Source organism: Zingiber officinale, chromosome 3B (genome assembly GCF_018446385.1).
Source record: "Zingiber officinale cultivar Zhangliang chromosome 3B, Zo_v1.1, whole genome shotgun sequence".
In the NCBI taxonomy this organism is placed as follows: Eukaryota; Viridiplantae; Streptophyta; class Magnoliopsida; order Zingiberales; family Zingiberaceae; genus Zingiber; species Zingiber officinale.
In genome coordinates this window covers 119,357,869-119,384,588 of record NC_055991.1, presented here as the reverse complement: position 1 = coordinate 119,384,588, position 26,720 = coordinate 119,357,869, and the positions used below count along the sequence as shown (strand labels likewise).

The 26,720-nt window shown below is 38.5% G+C and overlaps 2 protein-coding genes across 2 annotated transcripts; both read right to left on the bottom strand.

Moving 5' to 3' along the window:
- Window positions 1-821: 821 nt before the first annotated feature.
- On the bottom strand, window positions 822-10,513 carry LOC121967439 (protein transport protein Sec24-like At3g07100). Its single transcript, XM_042517673.1, has 15 exons — window positions 10,215-10,513; window positions 9,969-10,139; window positions 9,706-9,825; window positions 6,300-7,422; window positions 6,085-6,223; window positions 5,317-5,507; window positions 5,085-5,192; window positions 4,736-4,939; window positions 4,426-4,657; window positions 4,194-4,343; window positions 3,939-4,095; window positions 3,248-3,375; window positions 2,850-3,172; window positions 2,378-2,563; window positions 822-1,362 (listed from the first exon to the last, which is right to left on the bottom strand). The coding sequence occupies exons 4-15, from the start codon at window positions 7,380-7,382 to the stop codon at window positions 1,135-1,137; spliced, it is 3,129 nt and encodes a 1,042-aa protein (XP_042373607.1). The 5' UTR covers window positions 7,383-7,422; window positions 9,706-9,825; window positions 9,969-10,139; window positions 10,215-10,513; the 3' UTR covers window positions 822-1,134.
- A 191-nt stretch (window positions 10,514-10,704) lies between these two features.
- On the bottom strand, window positions 10,705-26,515 carry LOC121967440 (lysine-specific demethylase JMJ706-like). The gene is made up of 11 exons (XM_042517674.1): window positions 26,184-26,515; window positions 23,046-23,413; window positions 22,756-22,912; window positions 22,463-22,682; window positions 13,904-13,957; window positions 13,733-13,812; window positions 13,373-13,650; window positions 12,770-13,171; window positions 12,326-12,684; window positions 11,988-12,242; window positions 10,705-11,100 (listed from the first exon to the last, which is right to left on the bottom strand). The coding sequence occupies exons 2-11, from the start codon at window positions 23,305-23,307 to the stop codon at window positions 11,011-11,013; spliced, it is 2,157 nt and encodes a 718-aa protein (XP_042373608.1). The 5' UTR covers window positions 23,308-23,413; window positions 26,184-26,515; the 3' UTR covers window positions 10,705-11,010.
- Window positions 26,516-26,720: the final 205 nt, after the last annotated feature.

Genomic DNA, 26,720 nt, shown 5'->3' with positions numbered 1-26,720 from the left:
GTTTGCAATTGTTTTTTTTTTTAACCTTTTTTTGATATTTACACAAAAAGAGTGATTTTTTGTTTTCAAAAATAAAGGAAAAAAATATCAAACTTTTTCATCAAGGATAATCCAGTATGAACTGTATTGTGCATAGTTTTATCTTATAACCTATGATTTTTAAATCACCTCATAATAATTTTATTATTGCATTAAAATTTTCTTTCTATTTTTCATATTCCAACAAATTAATAATGGTCCATTACTCACCGATGTTAAAATACATATATTATTAGGTAATACCTAATTTAGGACGACTGGTCTAATTCTATGAAAAAATTTTACCGACAGCTAAGATAAATTGAAAAATGCTCGTGGTGGATGACCTAGAAGTCCAACATCTCATGATTATACACCTCATTTGAAGGAAAAATATTTTAATGGGATGCCCAGTTAAATAGAGGATGGTAGATTTATTACAATGGGATAAAAGATCAATTTCCGATAAATACATGCCCTCAGAAAAAAAAAAAAAATCCTTACACCATATAACCAATTTGATTGTGGGAGATATTTAAAATGAGTATAATTATTTTTTACTATAATATTTAAATGAAACAGACGGCTGGATAATTTTTATAGGCAGTGAGGGTTCAATCTTAGCATATATGACCGGACCGCCTACCTCATAATTAGAGGGTTTGATCCTTGACATATAGGACCGGACCGTCTACCCATAATTAATCAGGTTGTAAGATCTGAATAACTAAGTACATTATACATAAATTGGCATAATGATGTTCAAAAGTAATACAAAAGCACTTTCGCACTATTTCACGTTATTGGCCACATGAAAACACACTTCATTTTAGTGTTTTTTGTTTTTACAGGAATCACAACATGGAACAGTTAGCACTGATCAAAAATACAGATTTGTAATCTACAGAGGAATAAATAGCGGTTTAAGCAAGCGAAAGGGTTACAAGATGAAACGAATTATTCAACAACATGAGAGTTGATCAAGAATTGTCTCCGTTTAATCTTAAAAGATGCCTTCACTAAACCGGGAGAATTTAGAATTCGTCAAGCTCAATCAACCGCGCAGAGATCGACACAAAAGGAAAGAGAAGAACTTGCTGCTGCATGACGCGGTCATTAGCTCTGTGATTGCCTATGAACTTGAAAGATCCAATCAACGTAGCTGCTGGATCCAGCAGTTGGGTCCTCGACGAGATTGGCAAGAAACAGGGAGAGCTCTCTCGGTTGTTCGCCCTGTCTTACGAGGCGACAGGATGGATAGGACGAAAAGTTCTTTTCTCTCAATCGGTTCAATATCATCGACAGTTTCTTTGAGATGGGGTTGTCATGTTCGAAAACCACAGCCTGCAAAACAAGATTCTATATTTAGAACAATTGAAACGATAGGTGGATAAAAGGGCTAGAATATTACTGCCGATATAGCCTAACATAGAGCTCAATGATTGAAAAAGTTTTATGTACCCAACCATGAAGAGTTGAGATAAACATGGCTTAGCAATGATGACGCCGATCCTAACGACAACATTTCTTAACCAAGCTAAACTTGACAAAGAAAATATTGGGTATTGAGTGGCTGAAGGCACAAGCATGAATTGAATACTGTAACCAAAGTGTATGCTTAGAATGGTTGCGACCATACCAGTGAATAGATTTGGCTATAATCAAGGTCAAGAAAAGTTGAATCATACGAATATAAAACCACAATCAATATATCGAGCCAGATGGAACCAGATCTCTTTATTGATTTCCATGTTTGTAAGATAATAATTGGACAAAAGAAATTAAATTTGTCCAATGAAGGCCATAAGAAAATAAATCTATAAGTAAAGCGACACTGGTTATGAATCTGAAGTATGAATGTCCATTGAAATTTTCTCTACCAAGTCTAGCTGAATAAGAACAAGTTCCGAGTTGAACTGAAGATCATATTCAACCATAACCGTGAAGGAGATTGCTTTTCAACTATGTAATTCAATTATAACATTGTAAGACAATGTTAGGATCCATGATAGTTCATGGTCGAAGTGTTAGGCAATTAGAAAACAATGCATGCAAAAGTCAACATAACACAATGAGACTGTTAAGATTCATTTGTGGGGTTACTATAAAAAAATAAAATCAAATATACTATTAACAGACGTAGAATTAGAAAATATGTTAACATAATTTAAATTGATTTTAAAAAAAAAACTACATGTTATTTGTAATATGCTCTTGCATAGAATTCAAGGGAGGGGTAAAGATTTATGTAGCACACTTCAAAATATAGAACTATGATTTCATGATGATGGCCCCAAATATAGAAATGTGTTCAGTTTTAACAACATAAGCAAAAGGTTAAATGGAGTGTAGACTATACCTTGGATAGATCGGGGACGCCAGCTAAATCAGCTCCAAGGATATTACTGACTAAATCAGCTGGGAGCATCCTGCCTAACCAAATAACAAAGTTGAACCCGTCATCTAAAATATAAATGCCTTTGGGATCCAAGTTTAGGGCTGTTAGCGGTAACTGTATCAATGGTTCCTGAGATTCTTTTCCGTCCTGCGAGTAGGCAAATAATACAATGTTGAACATGATCAATCCTTGCCATAATACCATTTGCAAAGTCATTCAAGAAAGAAATATAATTTAAAAAAAAAAAATCAGGTGCATGAAATGAGGAGCATTAAAAAAAGTGCCCTTCAATTCTTAAGAAAAAAAATTACAATTTTCAAAACAATTTTTTATCAGTATAGAAAATTTTAGGAAAATCTAAAACAACTTGAAAAGTTAGTCAAAGATGTAACAAAAGGAATGTACTTATTAGCAGAAAAAAAAATGCAAATACCTTCAGAAGATTCTCATCGATCCTAAACAAGGAAGGATAGAGAAGTTTAAGCATCCTGCTTACAGGTAGTATCATCATAGTGTAACCAGCTGCACATCGATCATCTAGCGGAGCATCGGCATACCCTCCACGAAGAGCTACAGATTTACAAAGAGCCAATACATACAATGGCAACAATCTCAAAGATTCTGGATATATCAGTCTTCCACTCAGACGGTGCTGAACAGCAAAGAGATTTCGGTACTCTTTAAGGCTTTTCATGAGTTTCAAATGAATTGATTGTCTAGCATCGTCCAGCTTCTGTGATAGTGAGTTCTCAATTGCTGCAGGATCTTTCACCTTAAGAATCCAAACAAGAAATTTTCAAACATACTACAGAGACCAATGTTTCTACTTACCAATCCTACCCAACAAAGAGATAATGGCACCAGTATCCGCCTGATTGTACATCTCATTAAGATCGGTTACTACTGGTACAGCTGCTGTGTGAACTCTAATTCGTCTCTCACCTGTTGAGGAAGTATATCTATGCCAGATAAGGACTTGCCCATCATTTCCATTCCACAAAATTTCATCATGGTTCCAGGTGACTAGAAGCTTCAATAGTCCACAAAATTTTCAAGTAAAAAAGAGCTCATGAATACAACAAAGCAGGTTCTTATTATCTTGATATTGAAAGAAAACTCCCAGCGGAATTTCCTATCTCAACATCCACAACTAGCATGCATTTTAATTATCGTTTTAGCAAGTCAAACTTAAAAGCATAGTTCAAAAGGTGATGGAAATGACAATGCTACATTCATCTCAGATGCAAAATTTCAGAATATTCTCAACAGAAATTACAAAGGCACAAGTGTCGACACCTGCATAATTCAAATTGCTGCAGCAGTGCTTTTCATGCGAACCATCATCTAAAAATTTTATTGCTCTAACATGCGTGGAATTGTTTAGGTTAGTTCATAGAAACATTAGGGATTTCAAGAGACACTTTGTTTGAATGTGGAAAGTCATTTTTTACCTGACCAGAATTCTCACCCAATTGATCCCTTAAACTGTAGCAAATATGCATTTTACTATAGAAAAGGATACAAAAGGGCAACTTGAAAGTATACAGTTTGAGTTGTCATTAGGTTTTCTTCCAGAGACAACTGCATTGCGAAGGCTTTGTCACAATCTACAGCAGGAAGGGCTAACAAATCAGTTGATCGTAGCATAAAATGTCCATGGTAGTTTGTAAAGCGGACACCTGAAACGCAAAAAAGTTGTTCTCAGAAAATCAATTGCTTGTCCCACATTAGCTTTGAGGAAAAAAACTACAGAAGGAGAATTAGTTCTATTAATAACCTTTCCCACATCTTATGCGCATCACAGCTTCCCAGGCAGTCTCCCTTCTAAGATTCCTACCCAACTCATAGCTAAGTTTCTCATGGTGAATAGCAACCTGAAATGATGGATAATGATATACCTGGCCACCAGTATACTTGGCCAGAGATCCTGCAAAAACAAAGAAAAATGCATAAAGACATGTGGAATGCCATCTTATAGAACCACTCGATGAAGAGTTTTGGGATGTCACCTAAAGAAGCAATATCTGTGTACTTCTCACTGAAAGCATATATGTCCACTGCAATCTGGTTCTTTGTAAACTCGGCAGCCATCTGCTTATAGAATGAATCTTCAGGTAGTCTTAAAATATGTTCTTTGTCTGTCCCATAAACACGAAGATCATCTCCACGAAGTCTCAAACGGCCAACACCAAGTGATGGCAATGTACTCTGAAAAATGAGCAACTTCCCTCCAAGTTGACTCTGTCAGAAAAGCACAAAACATGTAAATGAAACATTAAATTCAATGAAAAGGAACCAATCAGATGAAAGACAATTTACCATAACCATGAATGATGCTTTAAGAGCAGGCCCAAGGGCTGATTCTACATTAACGGAGCTCTGGAACATAACCGGCAAGCTATCAAGGAATGCTTCAACTACATGCCTAGATTCAGATAAGTTGACGAGAAGATCATCAGGCAGTGGTAAAAATATATCATCCAGATCAGATACCACCAACATTTGAGGCTGTGTTAAAGAAGACTGGAAAAAAAAAAGATTAATCAACAATAAGTTTGACAATTGTAAACATTTGTTTGCCAAGCAAGCAAAGCTATCCAGATTGACCAGCAATGGGGGCATATATTACTGCTACACGACACAACTTTTCACAATCTACACTACTTGCCTTCAGATTGTGGAAATGCAATGTGTTGTCAAATGTTATAAAGCCAATTTGTGTCCTAGGAAAGCCAGGTAAATCATCAAGGCAGGATTTGATGGTCTTTGCAACAATCTGCAAATTAGTTAAAAGACAAACTGAATTCTGAGGTCCATATCAAACATTAGCTAAATAATTTGAAAATACTATAATATAGAGGCGGCATAGGTGGTCGAACTATATCTTCCCGAAATATTACCTCAAGCAAACCAGAACGAACAGCGGATACGGACACATCAATGAGGAAAAAGTATAGAGGCGGCATAGGTGGTCGAACCATGTACTCTGTTGAAGCAACAAATTCTACACTACCTTTGCATAGCTCAGGTCTTTGGTCAATATCAGATCTTCTGCCACTGGCATCCAGCCCACAATAATATTCCGCAGGCACTGATCATAGCAAGATACTGATAATTAAGAGCTTATTCTAGCAACCAATATAAGTAGAGAAAAGATGACATGTTTCTGACAAAAAAAAATATACAGAAAATCTATTCTAATCAAATTTCATGCAATAAAAGTAGTCTCCATGCTATTTATACTTTCCCAGACCATGTCCATAATGGACATGGGGATCAGATAAAATCCAAAAAATAAGGGGTATATACACCTTCTAAACTTCTTTAAGCTATAAGTCATTTTACAGTTGATGCGTTCCATATTTCTTGCAACATAAACACCAGGGTCCTCAGGTACTAAGATCAAGTAGTAAGCTAGATCATGTTCACTTAGAGAGCGGACATTAAAGCTGATAACTAGACAATATAAGTGCAGCACTATTGTACCAAGTCCTACAAAAAGATTGAAACTACACTCCCTATCATTAGATTATTTTAATCGGGTGATCCATGATATTTCAGGTCATAGTACTGTCAAGCTAATACATAAGCTAATCATTAGGAAAAAAAACATGGATAACAATGCCCAAGTGGATTTCATCAGAATGTAAATATGAGAGTTTATATACCATCATTGAGGAAAGAACAAAGGTTGCACCTCCACTTCCTTCCAGCATCTGTGAACGTCACATAGGGATTTATATATGTACGGCATCTTCGGCAGCGAACAATGCCCACTGGCCCAAAATTGATGACTGGTACCTCATCCTGCAAGAAAATAATTGATAAATGCATGCAAGGTATGAGAAGGCATCCACTTAATAAGCACAAAATATAAGTTTACCCCATCAGGAGTTTCAGCTAGAGGCTGAACCACTGCTCCAAGAGGCAAATGCCACCTAGAAAACAATGACTGAGAATTTGGTATTGCATGAGTAGTCAGCCGTAAGAATCTTGGATGGCAATTCAAGTGGTACATCTCAGGAATTTTAGTTGAAATTTCATCCCCGCTTAGTGGCCTTGGAAGTAAGTTTGTATCAACTCCAGGATTGAGGGACCCAGGAACAGATCCAACAGATAATGACTGAAATTCTTCAACTAGACTTTGAACACCTCCAAGAGGAGGTCCTGTCAAAGGATGCTGCAGCTGATCCCTTGAAGTATAACCCAATGGACCTCCAATAGGAGGCGGTGGAGGCACAATACTTTGGTGAGCATAATAAGGAGAAGCATGTCTGGCAGGAACATGAGCAGGTGTGAAACCCTGCATCGGTGGTTGGGAAACTGGCCCAGAAGCATGAAACTGTGGATCTGGTTGAAATGAGGGTATGCTAGACCTTGGGGGTACATTTGAATATGCATGCAAAGGTGGTTGAGATGGTATTTTAGTTGCAGTAAATGATGGCTCTGATAGCTGAGGCACAGTATTTCTTGGTATCATTTGCGATGAACTTTGTGGTGTGAGACCCATTGACACTGTAGGAGTTTGAGATTGAGGCTGAAACGATCCAGTATATGGCGACCCGCGTGGCTGACCAATAAAAGGTGGAGAGCCCAAGGGCACCGAAGATTGAGCAATTGGATGATATCTTGGGGGTTGCATTTGCTGATAAGAACCGACATTCTGAACTTGATAAGATGGAGGACTAGAAGGGCCACTCGGCCTAATAGGCGGTGGCAGCTCTCCGAAGTTAGCCGGCTGCGGGCCAACAGCAGGAACAGAGGAGAAAAATGGCGATGTAGTTTGTGGAGTAAAAGATGACCCAAATTCAGCTACAGGACCTGAAGAGGCAAAAGGAGTAGGAGCTCGAGAAGGAATAGATCCATCCAAGCCAACAATAGGACCTGAGGATCTGAGAGGTGCTGAAGCTTTTGGAGCAGTTGGAAAGGATGAGGTGGGTCTTCCTGGAAAAGTTGGTTGTTCCATCCCCAGTGGTTGTTAGATTTTGCCACCTGAGTGGCAATGCCTGCTAATTCATATTACATTAACCACGACTTATAAATGATAAATAGTCAAAAACATTTTTTTAAAAAAAAATGACAATCTAAATATATATATATTTATACAAGATTCGAATAAAATTCGCCAATATATTTTGACAAATCCCACTAATCATCCAAATTCCAAAGCATTAGAGCTAGTTAAACATAATAAATGGGATCCAAATTCAACTAAAATAATCCATAGTGGCAAATCTAAAAGTGAAAAGAACTAATAAAGCCTTATTTGAAAAACACTTCTAGTCAGCAAAAGCACTGGATACTACAGCATATGTAGTTATGCACTATACAATTACTCAATTTCATATTTACAAATGGTTATTCAAACCTTGCTCTTTCAAGTAAGCAAAGTGAGAGAAATCTCATATTGGCAAAGAATTATTGGGAACATTAGAAGGTGAACAAGTTGATGGAGACAAACAATCAGTTTAGCCCAAGTTGCTTATTCCTTGAGACATAAAAATGGGAAAGATATATTTTCAATCTTTCTACACACTTAAAAGCCATATTTGTGAATAAATCGTCCACTATTTTTATATACTCGTCACATCAATTCTAGTGGGCATTACCAAAGTTGTAGTCGGTGTTTATTATTTTAATTAGTCCATAACCTTTGATTTTGGAAGAAAGAAATTGTATCCAAAGTTCAACTTTAGAGCATCCAGATCAGCTACCCTATCCAAAGATTTTATCCTAAATTTTGGATAAGATAGCTAAAAAACCTTTGCATCAGCTACCCTATCCATTCCCTAAATTTAGATTTGATGAATAGTGATTCTCTAAATTTAGGGAATGAAACCTCTACCCTAAAAATAAAATAATATTTCTTTTTAATCTCTCTCCTTCCACTCAATCTTTTCAATCTCTCTCCTTCCACTCATTCCATAAATATAATAATAAAAAATAGAAAAAAGAGAAGAAAATAATAAAAAAATTAAGGATGATGGAAATTTTAGGGTAGTTGATGTAATGTGTAGTGAAAAGTGATTGTCTAAATTTAATAAAGTGAGTCATTTATCCTAAATTTTAGATATAGTAATAGGGAAACTGATGTGGATGCTCTTAGCATTGATTCTATCTAGAATCACACTTAGTATATTGTTAGAAAACATATGCCATAAGAAGTTTATTAAACTTATCCTAACACTTATGGAAACATGATCACCTCAAAAAATAGTAGAAAACTATATAGAAATGGTTGCCCATTTATAAGCCTTAAAAACGAACTGATTTCATAATTCAGCTAGTGAAACAAAATATGAAAACATGCAAGAACAATAACAACATACTGACATTTAAGTATTTAACCAAACTTTCAACTTGAAAGAGAAAAAAATATTATAGATTAGTTACAGTGGTAAAATCACTAAATTATATAATACAACAACCTTTATAAAAATAAAATAAAATATGACAAAGGTGACTATAATATGCAGTGAAAGATTTTGTAAAAATATATAAAGGAGACCCTATAAACTACCTTTGAGAAATGGAGATCAGAATAATTAGAGTAAAGCCAATTATTTTGGTGAAGTCGACAAAGATTAATTAGTCACTCTAATCTCTCTAGAACACCTCTAAACTAATCAATGAAAGAAGAAGCGTATTATTCACAATTATTATGTCTCAGGTTTGCTAAAGTGAGCACAAATGATCTATCGATACAGAAGTATTTACATCTATATAAGCTCATGAGTAATAACTTGATCTGATATGTGAAATATTTCCTACCCTAACAATACAGCTTATCTTCTAGAGTGTAATACATTTAGTGCTCCGCATCAGCAAACTCATTACAATAAACAAAATTAAGGCTACTTAAACAAAAGAACCTCAAATAAATTTCCAGAACACACTCTAGACCAATAACCCCGTCACTTCGTACTCCTAAAACCTAGAATGCACAGCATGATGCAGCTACGTTGGCCTCTGCCTCATAAAATGAATCTCATGTGGCACACGAACGCCCAATAAAAATTTAAAAGGCTTCACAAAAAATACCCTATGAAGACAATACTAGCTAACTGACGCCAAGCAATAGTTGAATGATCCCATTGACAATCTCATGCTACACGGATCCATATCCAATTGACAATCACAAACCATAAAGGTGCATAAAAAGTACACAGATCTACAAAACTCAATCCGCAGAAGAAATCCTCCTAAAAGAGAAATTTTTTCGAAGCCAAACTGGCAAAGAACATCACTGGTATCCGACCAATAGAAGGGCAGGAAGAAGGAACAAATACCTTTCAGCGTCGCCGTCCGTAATAGGGGTGCCAAAAAGCGGATCACGGCCCGCTCTCCGTGTGCTTGATTGGATCTTCGAGTGCCGCGCCCGCGTTGTGATGAATTCAGCAAATTCGGAGCTACAATTCAGCAAACGAAGGCAAATACTTCAACGATTGCGAAATACCAAGGAGAGGAATGGCGCTGACGAAATCGAAGAGCCGATTCACGATGGAAGAGTCTCCAAGTGGACAAATTTTGGATGGAACCATACGAAGCGTACCTATGGAACCTGGCAGGCCCGAAGCGAGGACCTGGAGGCGGTCGGCGGAGGCGATGGTAAATTGTACGACTTAAGACACGACGACGGATGGTTCGCGGCGTCATGTACCAGCGGCACTTGGGCCGCAAACGGGCCGAATACAAGCCCGTTTGCAGATAACGAGCCGCGTCCCTGATTGGGAGCCATAAAATTGGATCGTTATTCAATCCACACCCCTCCAAGTAAACAGAACCTGAAAATGCTTACGATAGGGCTTTGTTTATCGTCATAGAAAGGAAAGGAGAGGATACCAAAATTGGCAACCTCAACTCCTTGCTTATGCACCCCTTGCTTTGCCTTGCCATTACTCTTTTGTTCATGTTTGTTTCCCTCAAGCTCCAATTTGCGATCTGTTCATCACCTATTTTCCATGAGTTGTGCCCTCCACCTGCATTGCGACTTCGATGATCGCTTGGGCGCAGTAGCAACCACCCTCGGCCGATCGTTTTGTCATGGCACTCGCACCAAAAAGACGATACTTAAGTAGATACAAATTCAAATGAGTGCATAAAATGCAAGCATCAAACCTACCATCCCTTTTCATGCCTCCAACATACATGTACTGATCTTCGGTATGTAAAGTTTCCATGAATCAACTTGTAGTCGTAACTGATCTTTGTGGATGAACCGGAGGTTGACTATATACATACACAAAAGAATGCAATCACTGTAAATAAGTCTTGTTGGAGAGACTGGATCAAGGGGGCAATGGGCACCTTTAGTTGTGGATTTAGATAAATGGATATACATACAATCTGACCATCACACCTCCTCTTGGAGGGACAAAAATTAGGAACACAGAATTAAAATTAAATCTAAAGTCAACCTAAAGCCCTGAACAATTAATGAATAGTAATTTTGAGCATGTTAATCCCATGAAGGCGTTAGGATTAAAATCCAAATCCAAACTTGGAGACTGAAGACTTTGATAATCACTGATTTGGATCAATCTGTGTTAGGTCAAAAGGAAAAAAAGAGAGAGAGATGAGATCTTTTGCCTCGTTTATATCCTGCAGTGGTTTGAGTGTTCTTTATGAAATGGTAGATGTGCAGATTCTCCACTCTGATGAAGCTTCTTCAATCGCTTAAGCGCCTGACGGGAGAAAAAACATGTCTGTTAAAGCTTTTCGAGATGATTTTGTTGATGAGTTGCAACAAGATGTTTAAAGAGCACAAACAAAGAGTCCTTTTAACCAACAACAAATAGATTCTGTGAAATAAGAGGTGGCAAATTGTACTATGCCTGTGTTAAACATAACATATGCGGCTGATTCATCGTATCAACATAAAACTTTTTTGACTTTATTAAGGTTTTAGGAGACAATTTATATGTAGGCTATGTCATATGTACCAAAATAAAACGTTTTGACTTTAAGTGACAAAAGGTTTAAGGAGTACAATCAGATTATATTTAAGGCACGTATTTAAAGATGAGTAAGACAAGTTAAACCACATGGATTGTATCGTTCACTTCGATATAAAATTATATCAAATAAAACAAAAATCAATTATGCATTTTAAAATAACTAAATTACAGTATCTACGACTAATTAAACTTTCTAAAGAACTCATGTGATACAGAAAATTATCAAGTTTTTATAAACTAATTTACTCAGTCTAATCATGTTACACATTCATATATTCAAGTCCATTGTGTCACTTGTGGGTTTTTCTTCGTTAGTCATGTTTTGAATATTGTAGAGTTATGTTGTGTTAAATGATGTCTAATATTAGCAGTTTTAAATAGACTCAAAGGTGCAACTTGCTAGGGGTAGAGGGAGACCTAAAAAAAATTTGAGACGATGTAACAATTAATTTAAGATTCAGGTTTCCAACCCCAAACAGTTTGGTACAGATATAGAAACTATTCTAATCCCTCCATTGAGCTCTACGTGACAAGGTAAACTATACACAAAAAGACTAATAAAAAAATAATTGCACAATAAAGGTGATAAATAAATGGTAGTTTGAGGAAATTACCTGGTGTTCAGGAATTCTTGTGCTAGTTACGTGATTTACAGGTCTCTTGACCAAGTTAGTAGAAGATCTGCGCTTCACACGGAAGATTTCACAGTCAGAATCATCACTATCTTGTGGAAGAACAGAACTGAAACCCATGGTGCAGTCACTTGAATGTTTATTGTATGATTTACTAAATTGCGTTGAGGCATATTCACTTCTTGAAGACCTATGGAAACAGTTAGCTTGGGATCCTTTATTAATCTTTCCACAATCCTGCATCGAGGGCATATGGATACAAAAATTGAGTTTAATGAATCTTAACATTTTCAATATCGAAGTTCAAATTCAGTACTTACATCATTTTCTACTGAAGAACCATCATCCAGCACAATCGAAGATGATAAAGTTGAGGAATCAGAAAATGTTTGAAATACCAGAGAACCATGCACAATGTGTTCTTTCTGTGATATGCAATTTGAACTTTGTGAGCAGAAACCAATTTTTGCATCAGTTTCAGGAGTTTGAGAAAAGTTGATCTCGCAATACGGACTATAGCCATCTTCTTTGGTTTCACACAGCAAGTTTTGCTTTTGAATTGCCACTCTTATACCATCTTCCTGCTCAAACTTCTGTGCTATAGCTTCCAGTTCTTGCAGGTCCTTCCTCATAAACAGGATGCACTTACCACAACAATAGTGATCAGCTCTTTCTTTGACTGTCATTTTGCAATAAGCAACAGTGAGATACATACACCATCAAATACCATCAACAAAAAAAACTCGGGTAACTTTTGTGTTTACCATGGTGAAGGCAGACAGGTTGTGAATTGCAATGGCACTGAAAATAACATAAATAGCAGTCGCGCCTGCATATACTGCAGAGTACTATTCCGGTTAAATTCGAAGAATGGTGCATGTGTGCGCCACCTTTCTTCAACAACCATCTAGCACGGTGCTGCAATCGTATCAATTGCACAAAAGAAATCATTATCATGCGTTGAGAGGAGAAGTCTTTCACCTGTCTTAGATTTAATGAATTTGCATTAAAAAATCTATTATCAAGTAACACCGCTTCCTTGCAGACTAGCTCCTCATATGAAAATAAAGGACTTCTTTTCAAAAGTGCATAATGATTGCTCGCTATGGAGCCAAATTGAAACCAATCATCAGGAGCAAAGTTCACTGCCTCGGCGCAATTGAAACCTGCAGTTTGAAAGGTTCAAGATGTGTATTGGAAATAGGACGGCAGACGTATTGACACAATAGGTAATCATACATGTATGCACATAAGTTTGAACATAGAAAATATTGTAAAGTAATGCTACCAAGAACACACAGTAATCTCTAAGAATGTTCAATTTAAAGATGTGCAAAAGCAAAAACTTGGAATTCGAAAACTCTTACCGTGGCTAAAACCGGCGTGATATGCTCGTGGAAAGGTCACGACAAATTCTCCAGGTCTTTGTACAGCTTTGCACACAGGAACATCATTTTCTAATAGTATATTAGGCGGAAACATTGTTGTCTTTTCTACAAGAACATTAAATGCAGCATCATCTCCTTTCGAAGCTAGTAGCTCATCGCCATACACATTCTCCCTGACCACCTTCTCAAATGTGGTGGCAGCATGGCCTGGCACACCATACCATGTTTTAGATGCTCCACAATGATGATAGTTGATACTGCCAAGAGAGGTTATACATAAGATGTTGTGCAGCAACAGTGATAGATGAACAATTCGGACAGTCAAATGCTTTTGTATACCTGTATAGGTAATGATCTTCCACATGCCAAGCAAACATACTGAATAACATCCCGATATAGAGCATGGGATCTGTAACTCCCTGAAAATTAATATGAGAAACAAGAACGTAATTACTTAACAGAAAATTAAGCAAGTAGATTATTCTTACTGGTTTATAGATCATTACTTACAGGAATTGCAACTCTCAGAAGTCGCAATGTGGACTTGGGATCACGAGAAAGTCTCTGTATGCAAGAACAGAAGAATCATGGTAATGGAGAGTTAAAATCTACAATGCATGTTTGGTAACCAGATTATCTACAATGATAAACCACATTCGAAGAACTACAGTATAAAGGTGCAGAATTATAATATATTACAAAATTATTCTCCATCATTCTTTTCAGAAAAAAAAAAAACATGTAAAAGTACATTGGTTTTAAAGTTCAAGAATAAAAACCAATTTGCTCCCTAGGAGGATGACAGGCATCTGATTCACCAAAATGAGAGACAACACAAGCATGGAAAATAGTGAAGGGTGGTCAAAATCATTTTTGCCTGCATAGTAGGCCATCTAGGAAGCTAGTATTCCCACAACAAATAAAAAAAGGAAAAAAAAGTTATATTTCAAAAACTAAATTGATTCATCTTAGTCAACGTAAAATACAAAAATAGCTACCATGGTAGTGGGGCCGGTTGTGTGGGGCACTTGAAGTCAGCGTATGACCTTTTGCAGAAATAGCTACCCCATGGTATTCAAACTATGATACTGAAGGATGCTATTATAGGTTCACAGGATATTATAATCACTGAAACTGAGTTTGTAGTTATGCACAAATGTTGGAATCAAGTGACATGCAAAATATAATTGTTATTTGTATGCTTTCAAATAAAAACAGATGTATGAATATTGATTAGTGCCAAGAAAGTTGTCAATTGTGGATAACACAAGAAAAGACGACATTATGAAAATTGTTCTTCACCTCATAATTACTACTGATATATCTTTTCTAAATTTGAAGGTTTAGAAAAAGTAACAAAATTATTTATCCTCTCTCTCTCTCCCTATATATATATAAATTTGTAATATTATGCATTCAGAGCACAATAATATAATCTTGTCATATTTTGGGAGCATTCCATTAGATTTAGTAAGAATGCTAAGATGAGCTTGTGAAGTAATGCAAATTATTTAAATTTTAAAAGTTTTAGACTGTAAAAGCTCATTTCAAAAGATACTTCTATTTAGGAGAATAAGTTAGATAAGGTAGCTTTTGCTTGGGTAATTGTCTTATTTAGGGTAGGGAATTATTCAATTTTGATTAAATCCTTTTAATTATCATCACTTCTTTCATATAATATTTTTTTATTTTTTTTCCAACTTTAATTGTGTTAGGAACTAGGCTGCGTATAATGAATCCTGCATATCGGAAGCTTCGTGCACCGGGCTGCCCTTTTTTTTTTTAATTGTGTTAGGAACCCAATCCCCTTTGCTAATCACCATTCACAATAATAATCCATTCTAATGCATATGAGTTTGTAAAGTTAACAAAGGAGATAAATCAAAATGACCACTATCTAGGATTGATTGTGTTGTTCCAATACATGACAAAATGAGAGGAAACATATTAAAATGGTAAGGACATATTTAAAGACAAGTTGAATCAATTAGCGCTGAGAGCATGATAGGTAGGAGGAGATAAAGAAACTCTAGTTAACGAAACCATATCTGATTTAAAAGATTTCAATACCACTAACAATAACTGTTGGGATCTCTTCGTACTCGGCTAGAGAGGGGGGTGTGAATAGCCGCCCCAAATTCTCGCGTTCTTCCTACAGTTAGGGTTAGTCGCAGCGGAAATACAAGGAAGAAACTAAGGAGAAGAAAAACAAACCGATGTAACGAGGTTCGGAGATGAACTCCTACTCCTCGGCGTGTCCGTAAGGTGGACAAAGCCTATCAATCCGTCGGTGGATGAGTCCCCGGAAAACCGGCTAATACAATATACTCCTTGTGGGTGGAGAAACCTCGCCACAAACGTTTGCAACAGCAAACAAAGAGTACAAGTACAAAGAATAAGCAAGAAATACAATAAGAATACACAAGCACTCTACCAATCTTGCTTTCTCGTCGACTGGAGTCCGGATGAAGCAGCAGCTTCACGCGAAGCTTTCGGAAGGAACTCAACAGAGCTCTTATCGCAGCCCACAAATCTTCAGCAGAAGAGAAGAAGGAAGGAAGTAGAAGCTCCAGCCTTTATACTCCAAGAAGAAAAGCGGTGAAGAAACTAGCCGCTGCGTCGCAGCTAGAACCTGATCGATCGTGGACCGATCAGTAACATCTGATCGGTGCGGACCAATCGGGAAGAAGCCTATGCTGTTCGTCTCGATCGGTCCATGGACCGATCGACCGATCGGGACGGATCGGAAGATCTCTGATCGGTCTACGGACCGATCAGAATCCCGATCGGTCTACGGACCGATCGAGCTTCTTTCTCCGCCGCCATCGATCTCGCCGATCGGTCTCCGACCGATCGATAACCATCGATAGCATCGATCGATCACCGATCGGTCACCGACCGATCGATGAGCCATGATCATTGGATCGGTCCGCCGATCCAAACTTTTCACCCTAAACCTAAGGCTTCCACACCAACATCCGGTCAACCTCGACTGTTGGTACATCATGCCTAGCATCCGGTCACTCCTCGACCTGCTTGGCTAAGTGTCTGGTCATCCTTCACCCACTTAGACTTTCACCTAAGTCCGATCATCCTGATCCATCTGGATTTTTCCTTGCCCGGTTTCACTCACCGGGACTTTCCAACCGCCTAACATCCCAGTTACTTTCGCCTAACATCCTAGTTAGGACTTTCCCCGTGCCACGGACTTTCCACATGCCTAACATCCAGTTAGGACTTTCTCACCTGCTTCACTCACCGGGACTTTCCAACCGCCTAACATCCCAGTTAGGACTTTCCCACCTGGTTTCACTCACCGGGACTTTCCACCGCCTAACATCCAGTTAGGACTTTCTCATTACCTAACATCCCGTTAGGACTTTTCAACTGTCTGGTTTCACTCACCGGACTTTTCCGTGCAAGTCTCCATACTTGGACTTTTCAAGTGCCCTGCTTGGATTTTTCCAATGCCAAGTCTCCATACTTGGACTTTTCAATGCCAAGCTCCTGCTTGGACTTTTCGCCAAGCTCCTGCTTGGACTTTTCCCGAATCAGTCAACCAGTCAACCTTGACCTGGGTTGCACCTACAATCTCCGAACACCTATTCTTGTCAAACATCAAGAATACAACTCTTTTCTCAAACATCGTCAAACATCAAAACACAACTCGAGTCGGTCAACTCGAGTCGGTCAACCAAGTCAACCTTGACCTAAGGTGCACCAACAATCTCCCCTTTTGATGTTTGAAACCATAATCAGTTAGGTTAACGATAACCTAACTTAGGTTTTCAATCATCTTCCAATGTCCGATGTTCTTTCCTTGAACATTCTTGGACATTCTCCCTTAGGTTAACCCGATAACCTAACTTGGGTTCTCCAATAATTCTCCCCCTTTTTGACACACATCAAAAAGAATTCCAATGTTCTTCCTTGAACATTCCTTGACATTCTTTCCCTAGCTTAGGTTAACCCGATAACCTAACTTGGGTTCTCCAATAATTCTCCAATGAACACTCTCCCTTTTTGACACACATCAAAAAAGGAGAAGATCAAGGTCAAGAGTTTCTTCCTAATGAAAGTCCCATACCTTTCATTGAAACTCTTAATTTCCCCCTTGATACTAAACTCAACAATCAACTTAGTGATAATCCCATATCATTAATCCTCAAAAGTCTTAAGGAGTACAAACTCCCCCTAAAAGTCAACTCCTCTTGACAATTAGGTAAAACTCCCCCTAAAGGTCAACTCCCTCTTGACCATTGCACCAACAATGTCTTTGAGAGTTCCAAACCTTTAGAAATCCACAAAACCCAACTTCCAGCTGAAATTTCAGACCAACAGCTGAAAATCAGAAACTGGCACGCACTGATCGGTCCCCAGACCGATCAGAATCCCCCTGGATCGGTCCCCAGACCGATCCATACTCTGAAATCGGTCACCGGACCGATCAGAACTTCCCTGGATCGGTCCGGTGACCGATCCACACTGCGAAATCGAGATTTTGATTTCCCTTCCCGGAAACTCCTAATAGATTCCAGAAAATTCCAAAAATCGTAAAATTTTGAGGATACACTCCTCATACCATATACTATCACGGAAAAATAATTTTCTATGAAAATAGTTTCCATTTTTCAATCTTGATACAAAGTTCAAAAACTTTGAAATAGTTCAAGTTTAACTCAACTTTGTATCACAATGTTCAATGATGAATGCTATCACTAGGAAAGCTTCATCAAGGTTTTTCAAATCAATTTTAAAATGCTTTAAAACCTTTGAATTTAGGACCATAATCTTAGGGCTAAATGTACATGACTTGTACACAAGCTTTCCCTATGATCCTCCATTTCTTGAATTAGGCTCATCTAGGTACAAGAACTATGCACCTTGATCCTAACTCATGATCCTAATATCTCACACACATCTAAGGTGTATCAAACCACATCCATGTCAATTTTGATGTGAGATATGGGTTTAGGTATCTTAGACTAAGGTCTCATGCATTTTCTAAACACAACTTTGATCTCAATATCAAAATGTGTTTTTCATCCTTAAATCAATTCAATTGATTATTAATGCAAGAGATGATGACATGGCATAAAATGGTATCATAAATGAAAACATGTGTCAATGTCATGATGTCATGGCATAAAGTTTGAAACTTAAATAAACATGACATAAAAACTAGCCTAAGCATTATCATGACATTTCAAATGATCATAAATTAAATATGATGTCATGACATGGCATATGGCAAACAACCATGGTAAGTTAACACAAATAAAATACCTAGATTACCTATCTAAGTATCCTTAATCACTTAGCTAACTTAAATTCTAATCCTAGATTGCCCATATATCCCTAAGAGAAAACCAAAATCCCAATTATGGTATTTCTCTAGGTTTTCTTAAATTTTGCCAAATAAGATTAAAATCGATATTTTTCAAATATGGCACAATTTACTCTTCAAGGAGTAAACGATAATTCCTTTTCATTTTCAAAGGTTCACAAAACCTTGAAAATGCTCCTTGAGTGTCAATTTCCTCAAAGTTGGGTTAACTACCCTTCTAATTGGAGTTGACACTCTCTAACCCATCTATGGGATAGAGAAGATACTCCTAGGAACCCAATATCTATGTGAGCTCATTGGGTTCACTAAATATTCACTAGGGATGACTTCCCTAGCAACCCTCCTAATGACCCTCCTAGGCTTTGAAGCCTTGGTCATTTGGGACTCATCAAGATCAACTCTAGGGGTGACTCCCCTTGTGACCTTGGTGGTGGTCTTCCTAGCCCTAGGTTTTGTTCCATAATCGAATGGAACACTATGATAAGTGGGCTTGACCACTTGGGACTTAGGTTTGTGACTCAACCCTTTCTTGTCCTTGGACTTGGGTTTTTGACTCTTAAACCCTAGAGATGACTTCTCCATGTTCTTAAGAGTCTTTTCCAGTATCAAGTCTTGACTTCAAGACTTGATTCTCCTTCTCTAATACCTCAATTTTTGATTTATCACTCTTCCTTGAGGTATTCCTAGGCATATGTCTAGTTGATTTAGGATTCCTACCTAGGTTATCCTTAGCCTTAGATGGGTTGATCCTAGGGTTAGCCTTTCTAGAATTATCCTTATCTAGATTCACATGTTTAGCTCCTAAGCACATGTATTGGTTCCTAAAGTTAACATGCTTATCATTATTAACAATTGCAACAAAACTACTAGCATGAGTTTTATTAGAATTGCAATAATGAACCTTAGAGATTACCTTAGGGTTTGCCTTAGCTCCCCCTATCGATGTGCTCGGTCTCTTGTCCTTGTGAGATTGCCTCCCCCTCGGACATTGGCTCCTATAGTGTCCCCTTCGCTTGCATTGGAAACACACCACGTGCTCCTTGCCCTTGCGTGTCGGGACTCCGGCTTCCTTGACTTTTGGCGCCGGTGGAGTCTTTCTAACCCTCTTTGGACACTTACTCTTGTAGTGCCCAAATTCCCTACACTCAAAACACATTATATGCAATTTACTTGAACTTAAAGTGTTTGAGTTACCTAGGGTTGAGGATGAATGGATGCTCTCTTCTTCATCCCTCCCGGAGGTAGAAGCTTCTTCTTCGTGCTCCGATCTTGAAGAAGAACTCACTTCCTCTTCTTCTTTAGATGTTGAGTAACCCTCAACTTCCAATTTGCTCCCTTCATGATGTGAGCTACTTGGCTCACTAGGCTCCTCTTCATGGCTTGAAGTGGAGCTCTCTTCATGGTACTTGGCCAAGTTATCCCATAATTCCTTGGCATTGTTGTAACCTATCTTACACAAGATGTTAGTAGGCAATGAAAATTCAATTATTTTCGTTACCTCTTCGTTGATTTCGGATTTGTGAATTTGTTCTCTTGTCCACTCCTTCTTCTCAAGTGGTTTTCCTTCCTTATCCACCGGAGGAGTAAATCCTTCTTGTACACAAAACCAATTCATTATGTTAGTCATAAGAAAATACTTCATCCTTACCTTCCAATACGCGAAGTCGCCGCATTCGTAGAAGGGTGGAATGGTGACGTCTTCTCCATAGAGATCCATTCTCTAGCTTTGCTCCCACGGGTGTTGATCCGTCGAAGAGCGGCCTTGCTCTGATACCACTTGTTGGGATCTCTTCGTACTCGGCTAGAGAGGGGGGTGTGAATAGCCGCCCCAAATTCTCGCGTTCTTCCTACAGTTAGGGTTAGTCGCAGCGGAAATACAAGGAAGAAACTAAGGAGAAGAAAAACAAACCGATGTAACGAGGTTCGGAGATGAACTCCTACTCCTCGGCGTGTCCGTAAGGTGGACGAAGCCTATCAATCCGTCGGTGGATGAGTCCCCGGAAAACCGGCTAATACAATATACTCCTTGTGGGTGGAGAAACCTCGCCACAAACGTTTGCAACAGCAAACAAAGAGTACAAGTACAAAGAATAAGCAAGAAATACAATAAGAATACACAAGCACTCTACCAATCTTGCTTTCTCGTCGAGTCCGGATGAAGCGGCTTAAAACTCTAACGGCAATTGTTTCGATGGGAAGCTCACGAAGCTTTCGGAAGGAACTCAGAGCTCTTATCGCACTCACAAATCTTGAAGAGAAGAAGGAAGGCGAAGTATCCTGTAGAAGCTCTCGGCCTTTATACTGCGAAGAAGAAGCGGCGAAGAAACTAGCGTTGCGTCAGCTAGAACCTGATCGATGCGTGGACCGATCAGTAACATCCTGATCGATGCGGACCAATCGGGAAGAAGCCTATTTCGTCACGATCGGTCCATGGACCGATCGGACCCTGATCGGTCCAGGTCGATCAGGAATCTCTGATCGGTCTACGGACCGATCAGCTTCTTCTCCGCCGCCATCGATCTCCTTCGATCGGTCTCCGCATCGATCGATAACCATCGATAGCATCTTGATCGGTCACCGATCGGTCACCGACCGATCGGATGAGCCATATCATTGGATCGGTCCCCAGATCCAAACTTTTCAGCCCTAAACCTAAGGCTTCCACACCAACATCCGGTCAACCTTGACCTGTTGGTACATCATGCCTAGCATCCGGTCACTCCCTTGACCTGCTAGCACTCCCCGCTAAGTGTCCGGTCAATCCCTTTGACCCACTTAGACTTTTCAACACCAGAAGTCCGATCATCCCTGATCCATCTGGATTTTCCCTTGCCTGGTTTCACTCACCAGGACTTTCCAACTGCCTAACATCCCAATTAGGACTTTCCCACTGCCTAACATCCTAGTTAGGACTTTCCCACTGCCTGGTTTCACTCACCAGGACTTTCCACACTGCCTAACATCCCAGTTAGGACTTTCTCACTGCCTGGCTTCACTCACCAGGACTTTCCAACTGCCTAACATCCCAGTTAGGACTTTCCCACTGCCTGGTTTCACTCACCAGGACTTTCCACACTGCCTAACATCCCAGTTAGGACTTTCTCATTGCCTAACATCCCAGTTAGGACTTTTCAACTGCCTGGTTTCACTCACCAGGACTTTTCCCGTGCCAAGTCTCCATACTTGGACTTTTCGCGTGCCAAGCTCCCTGCTTGGATTTTTCCAATGCCAAGTCTCCATACTTGGACTTTTCCAATGCCAAGCTCCCTGCTTGGACTTTTCGCGTGCCAAGCTCCCTGCTTGGACTTTTCCCGAATCAGGTCAACCAGGTCAACCTTGACCTAAGGTTGCACCTACAATCTCCCGAACACCTATTCTTGTCAAACATCAAGAATACAACTCTCTTTTCGTCAAACATCGTCAAACATCAAAACACAACTCGAGTCAGGTCAACTCGAGTCAGGTCAACCAAGTCAACCTTGACCTAAGGTTGCACCAACAATAACGTCCCCATGGTTCAGTTGTGGGATAAAATCCTCATATAGCTGGCTCAAATAGTTGGGATGCATGTTTCTTTTTATTATTAGCTGATTCTATCAAATGATGTGAAAACATTACCAAGGTGACCAGTGTGCAGATCCCTTTTTTATATTGATTGAAGAAAAATCTGAATAGTTCAGAACTTGAGAAAAATAAACAGCACAGTATAGAAAAAGAAGTACCTTCAAATTCCACTTGCTTTTTCCAAGTTGATCATTAGGAGAAGACGAAAATGCACTACCATCAACATCACATGCATATTCAACAGATTCTATCTTTCCACTACTAATTTCATGCCAGAATTCCCCTTCCAAGTATCTATCTGGGAGATATCCGGCACTTGAATATCGGCGAGAAAATACCTTGTTTGCCATCTTCTCAAATTCCCGAATCGTATAGTTTCTGAATCCAAATCTCAGAAGCTAAGGGAAAAAAGTTATCAACTTTTGGAACCCACTTTGTGAGAGTTACTAACCTTCCACTCATGAAAAAGCTGATTTTGTCATCGGCACTCCACTCAGCAAGCCGAAAAGGCTGCACCCTAGTAGTAAACCTGAACCCAGCTTTCTCCTTCATCAAAACAATGCCAGCAGGTACTGAGGCAAGTAAGGGTGACACGATCTTGCATATACCTGAAATAGTGTGGCAGCACTATGAGTTTCAGCACAATATTGGAAAATGTAAAGGGAAAGACTGCCTGATAGATCAAAACATTTTCTTGTGATGAACACAAACCTACAAAGCAAATGGAAAAAGGGTTATTACCAAATTTTGAAGCTTCAGGAGCAATTTTCTGAATATAATCTATGGGATTCTCAAATTCCTCCATTGTTGGATAAAAAACAGGGCACTCTGGAATGTCATTGATCCTCTGTAAATTAGATGTGTTGAATTTCTCCAATTTATGCTTTGAAAAAGCTTCTCTGCTAGCACCGCTCAGATGAGGAATTCCAGTGGTACTTCTATGTATTCTCGTGCCCCATGATATGGATGCTTCTAAGGGAACACCTCCACTTCTTGTCATCATATTACTAGCAAAGAAACAGACACAGCTGCAATATTTGAAGTCTTTTTATGTTCCAGTTATTCTAATGATTTTCAACATCTCTACCCAAGCATACGCTTCCATAAACCTGTCAATAAGGAACAGATCAGAGTGAAAGCGTAAGGTGAAGGAATTAGTATCGACATTAATTTACCTAGTATGAAAGATGTACGTGAAATACTTGATGATGAAACAAGAAGAGGCAACTATTAGTAGATATAGCTTCCTCAGACTTTCTAATGTTATCCAATGAATTGGCAAGACCTTCAGAAGCTTCAGTTTCTGGTGTCACAAATGCTGGATGAGTGACGGGTGAACAATGACTCCTTCACCATTGGGTCAGCATATTGTTCAGAATTTTACTCAGCTGGTGGTTATAATAAGCTTAACTTAAGAGCCTGTTACTTGGGGATTGTTAGATATGCATCTTCTTTCTTATATGGAAGCACAGCACAAAGGAATAGTCATGGATTCTTAATGCTTATGCTCAGGCATGGATTTTGGAGGAAGAATGATAAAAAAAAGTTTCAGGGCAACAGATTAGAGTTACAGATGTTCACCACCTTTGCTATGCATCTTTACTTCACTGGAAATGTTAAACACCTTCACAGCAATAAATTCCAGGCCATGTTACATAGATTGCAGTATTTGGCGCATCACACTGTTTGGACAACATTCTCTGCCTTCACTTAATGTTTTGTTTTTCTGCTTCTTTTCCCATTCTTTTATTTATTGACTGTGTTACATTCTAATAGTATCTTAGGTAAAGTTTGTTCATTGGTACTCAATTTCCAAAAAAAAAAAAAAAAAGGTTAGTAAATTAAATAGAATTACTAATATGTTAATATTAAAATTTGTAAAATCCCATCCCACAATCATCAGGAGCAAAGAGAACCAATTTTGACAATACCACAGATTTCTATCCATTTAGTTAAAGGATGTTTATGGCTTTTCAAAAAGTGATGATAAACTTCCCTCGTATAAGTTTTACTTACTAAAACTGTCATCTGTACCTGGACAATATTGTTTATTGAATAACATGCTATCGAGAACCTATGAATTACCAGAAACAATACAAAAGTTAGCCCAACCAGAACCTGTTCAGGGGGATCAGATAACTTAATTGGTCAGTGAGTTTGTTTTCAATTTATTAATCACTAGATTTCTGCACTCTGGACTATTTGATCTTTAGCAATAGTTTAACGGGACAGTAAGATGTCCTGTCAATACAGGATTTGGAGAGATTGGATATGCAATCTTAACCTTGAAAGCAAATAGGCCATTCCATGGTTAAAACCTTTGTTATATGGGGTTTGAGGCATATGCCTTATTGTTATAATGTGCTTGGAGGTGGCAAATGTCCAAGCAGATCCAAATGGCATTTGTATTTTTTGTCCTTTTCTCACTTTCATACTTGAGAAGGAGAGAAGATCATACAACAACAACAACAACCAAGCCTTTTCCCACTAGGTGGGATCGGCTGTATGAATCCTTTTACGCCATTGAGCTCTATCTCCAATTATATCATCATCTATATTTAAATAAATTTAATCTTGTTTTATTGTTACTAACCAAGTCTTTTTTGGACTTCCTCTTCCTCATTTGATATGTATGTTTATCATAGTTTCACATCGCCTAACTAGAACATTTATTGGTCGTGTAAGTGCATGTCCGTACCATCTTAAACTTGTCTCTCGGAATTTTTCCTCAATAGATACAACTCCGACTTTCTCTCTAATGCTCTAATTTCTTATTTTGTCCATTTCGTATGTCCACACATCCATCTTAACATCCTCATCTCTGCAACAGAGAAGATCATACAACATTGACCCAAAAATGAACCACAACCAATTGGTTCTTACTAACATTTATCTTGAACGTCAAACAACTTACAACTATATGATAAAATATTGGTCCTCCTGGAGAAGCAATGGGCAATCCATAATGCCACTTGATTGGATCTTGACCATGTACATCCATCCCCACCAATATACCTAGATAGCTTGTTAGGCCAAGGTATTATATTAGTGTCATTCATGATCTTTTATGGAGTTCCAGAAGAGGTTGTAAATATTATCTTGCACGAAGACACATGTACAGCAAATTTATACACTACTGTTATATCTTGTTCTACTTAGATATCTTCACCTATAGCTCTAGAACTATCAATGACATAAATCAAATGATTTTGAGTAATTGTTTTACTTTTCCCCCTTCTTCTGCCCTATTTGTCAGTTGTACTTTAAATGGATTTATATGCATTTGAGCTTTCATGCTAAGCATTTCTCAGCTTCCTGGCTGTGTAAAAGAGCTCCACCATTTCCCTTGTAATTTGTTCGTGCAGCTGCATTCACTGTGGAGAACCTTAATTACTTTTCTTCATATCAATCGCACCTTTAATATGTTTTCTTTGTTTGATTTAATAAAGCAACCAATCACAGGGGGACAAAAAGCAAGGCAATTAGTCTTCAACATTAGCACTACCATTTTTTTTCAAAATTGATACTATTCAAGGTCATTTCATCTAATAAACACTGTAAAGAGAGCTAGTTACATAGAGCCGTTTCCGCTTCCATGTAAATTGTGACAAAGGAAAGAAAAAGAAAAAGAAAAAGAAAAATCACGAAAGTTAGCCAACTAAAAGGCTATTAGTTTATCCTCCTAGTCCAGAGACCAAATTCGCAATATTCTCACGGGACTGGATAAGATAGGAAGAAAAAGGAAATCTAGATACACATGTAAAAAAAATAAATTTTCACAAAGATCAAGCATCAAGGAAGTAAAATACCAACGCCAAAACCAAGGAAAACAAGAGAGAAAACCAAAAGGACGACTCAAAAAAAAAATCCCGCGGTTACCGTCACAATCACCGGTTTCTAGCCCCGAATCCAACAGTCTCCGCAGATGCCCGGAGCTATAAGTACGAAATCTGAACCCGCATTCCGGTTCCACCGGCGAAAACAGCAAGAGATCCAGAGACGTCCCTGTCTCCCCAACGGCGCAACAAGCGAGCTAGCGACGAAGAATCCCGCCAGCAAGGCAAACGTAGCGCCTCCGTAGGGGATAATTCCGCCGACGGAGGTCGCTATTCCGGCGATAAGGCGAGGATTTCGAGCGGCGGAGAGAGGTCGGTAGGACAAACGAGGGGCGAAACAGCGAGGAAGGAGAGGAGAGAGAGAAGAGACGGAAAACGAAGCCACTTGTTCGCTTTAATAATTAATAATTAAAAAAAACGCATTTAATTAAGAAAAAGTGTGAAAAATGATGGGTTTTTTTTTAAAAAAAAATCTGATGCTAATTTGAAATAAAAATGGATTTTTTTTCTCAAGAAAATACTCAGAAATATTAGATCTTCAAGGAGGGCATTCCGGTCATTTAACATGTACAAAACGATT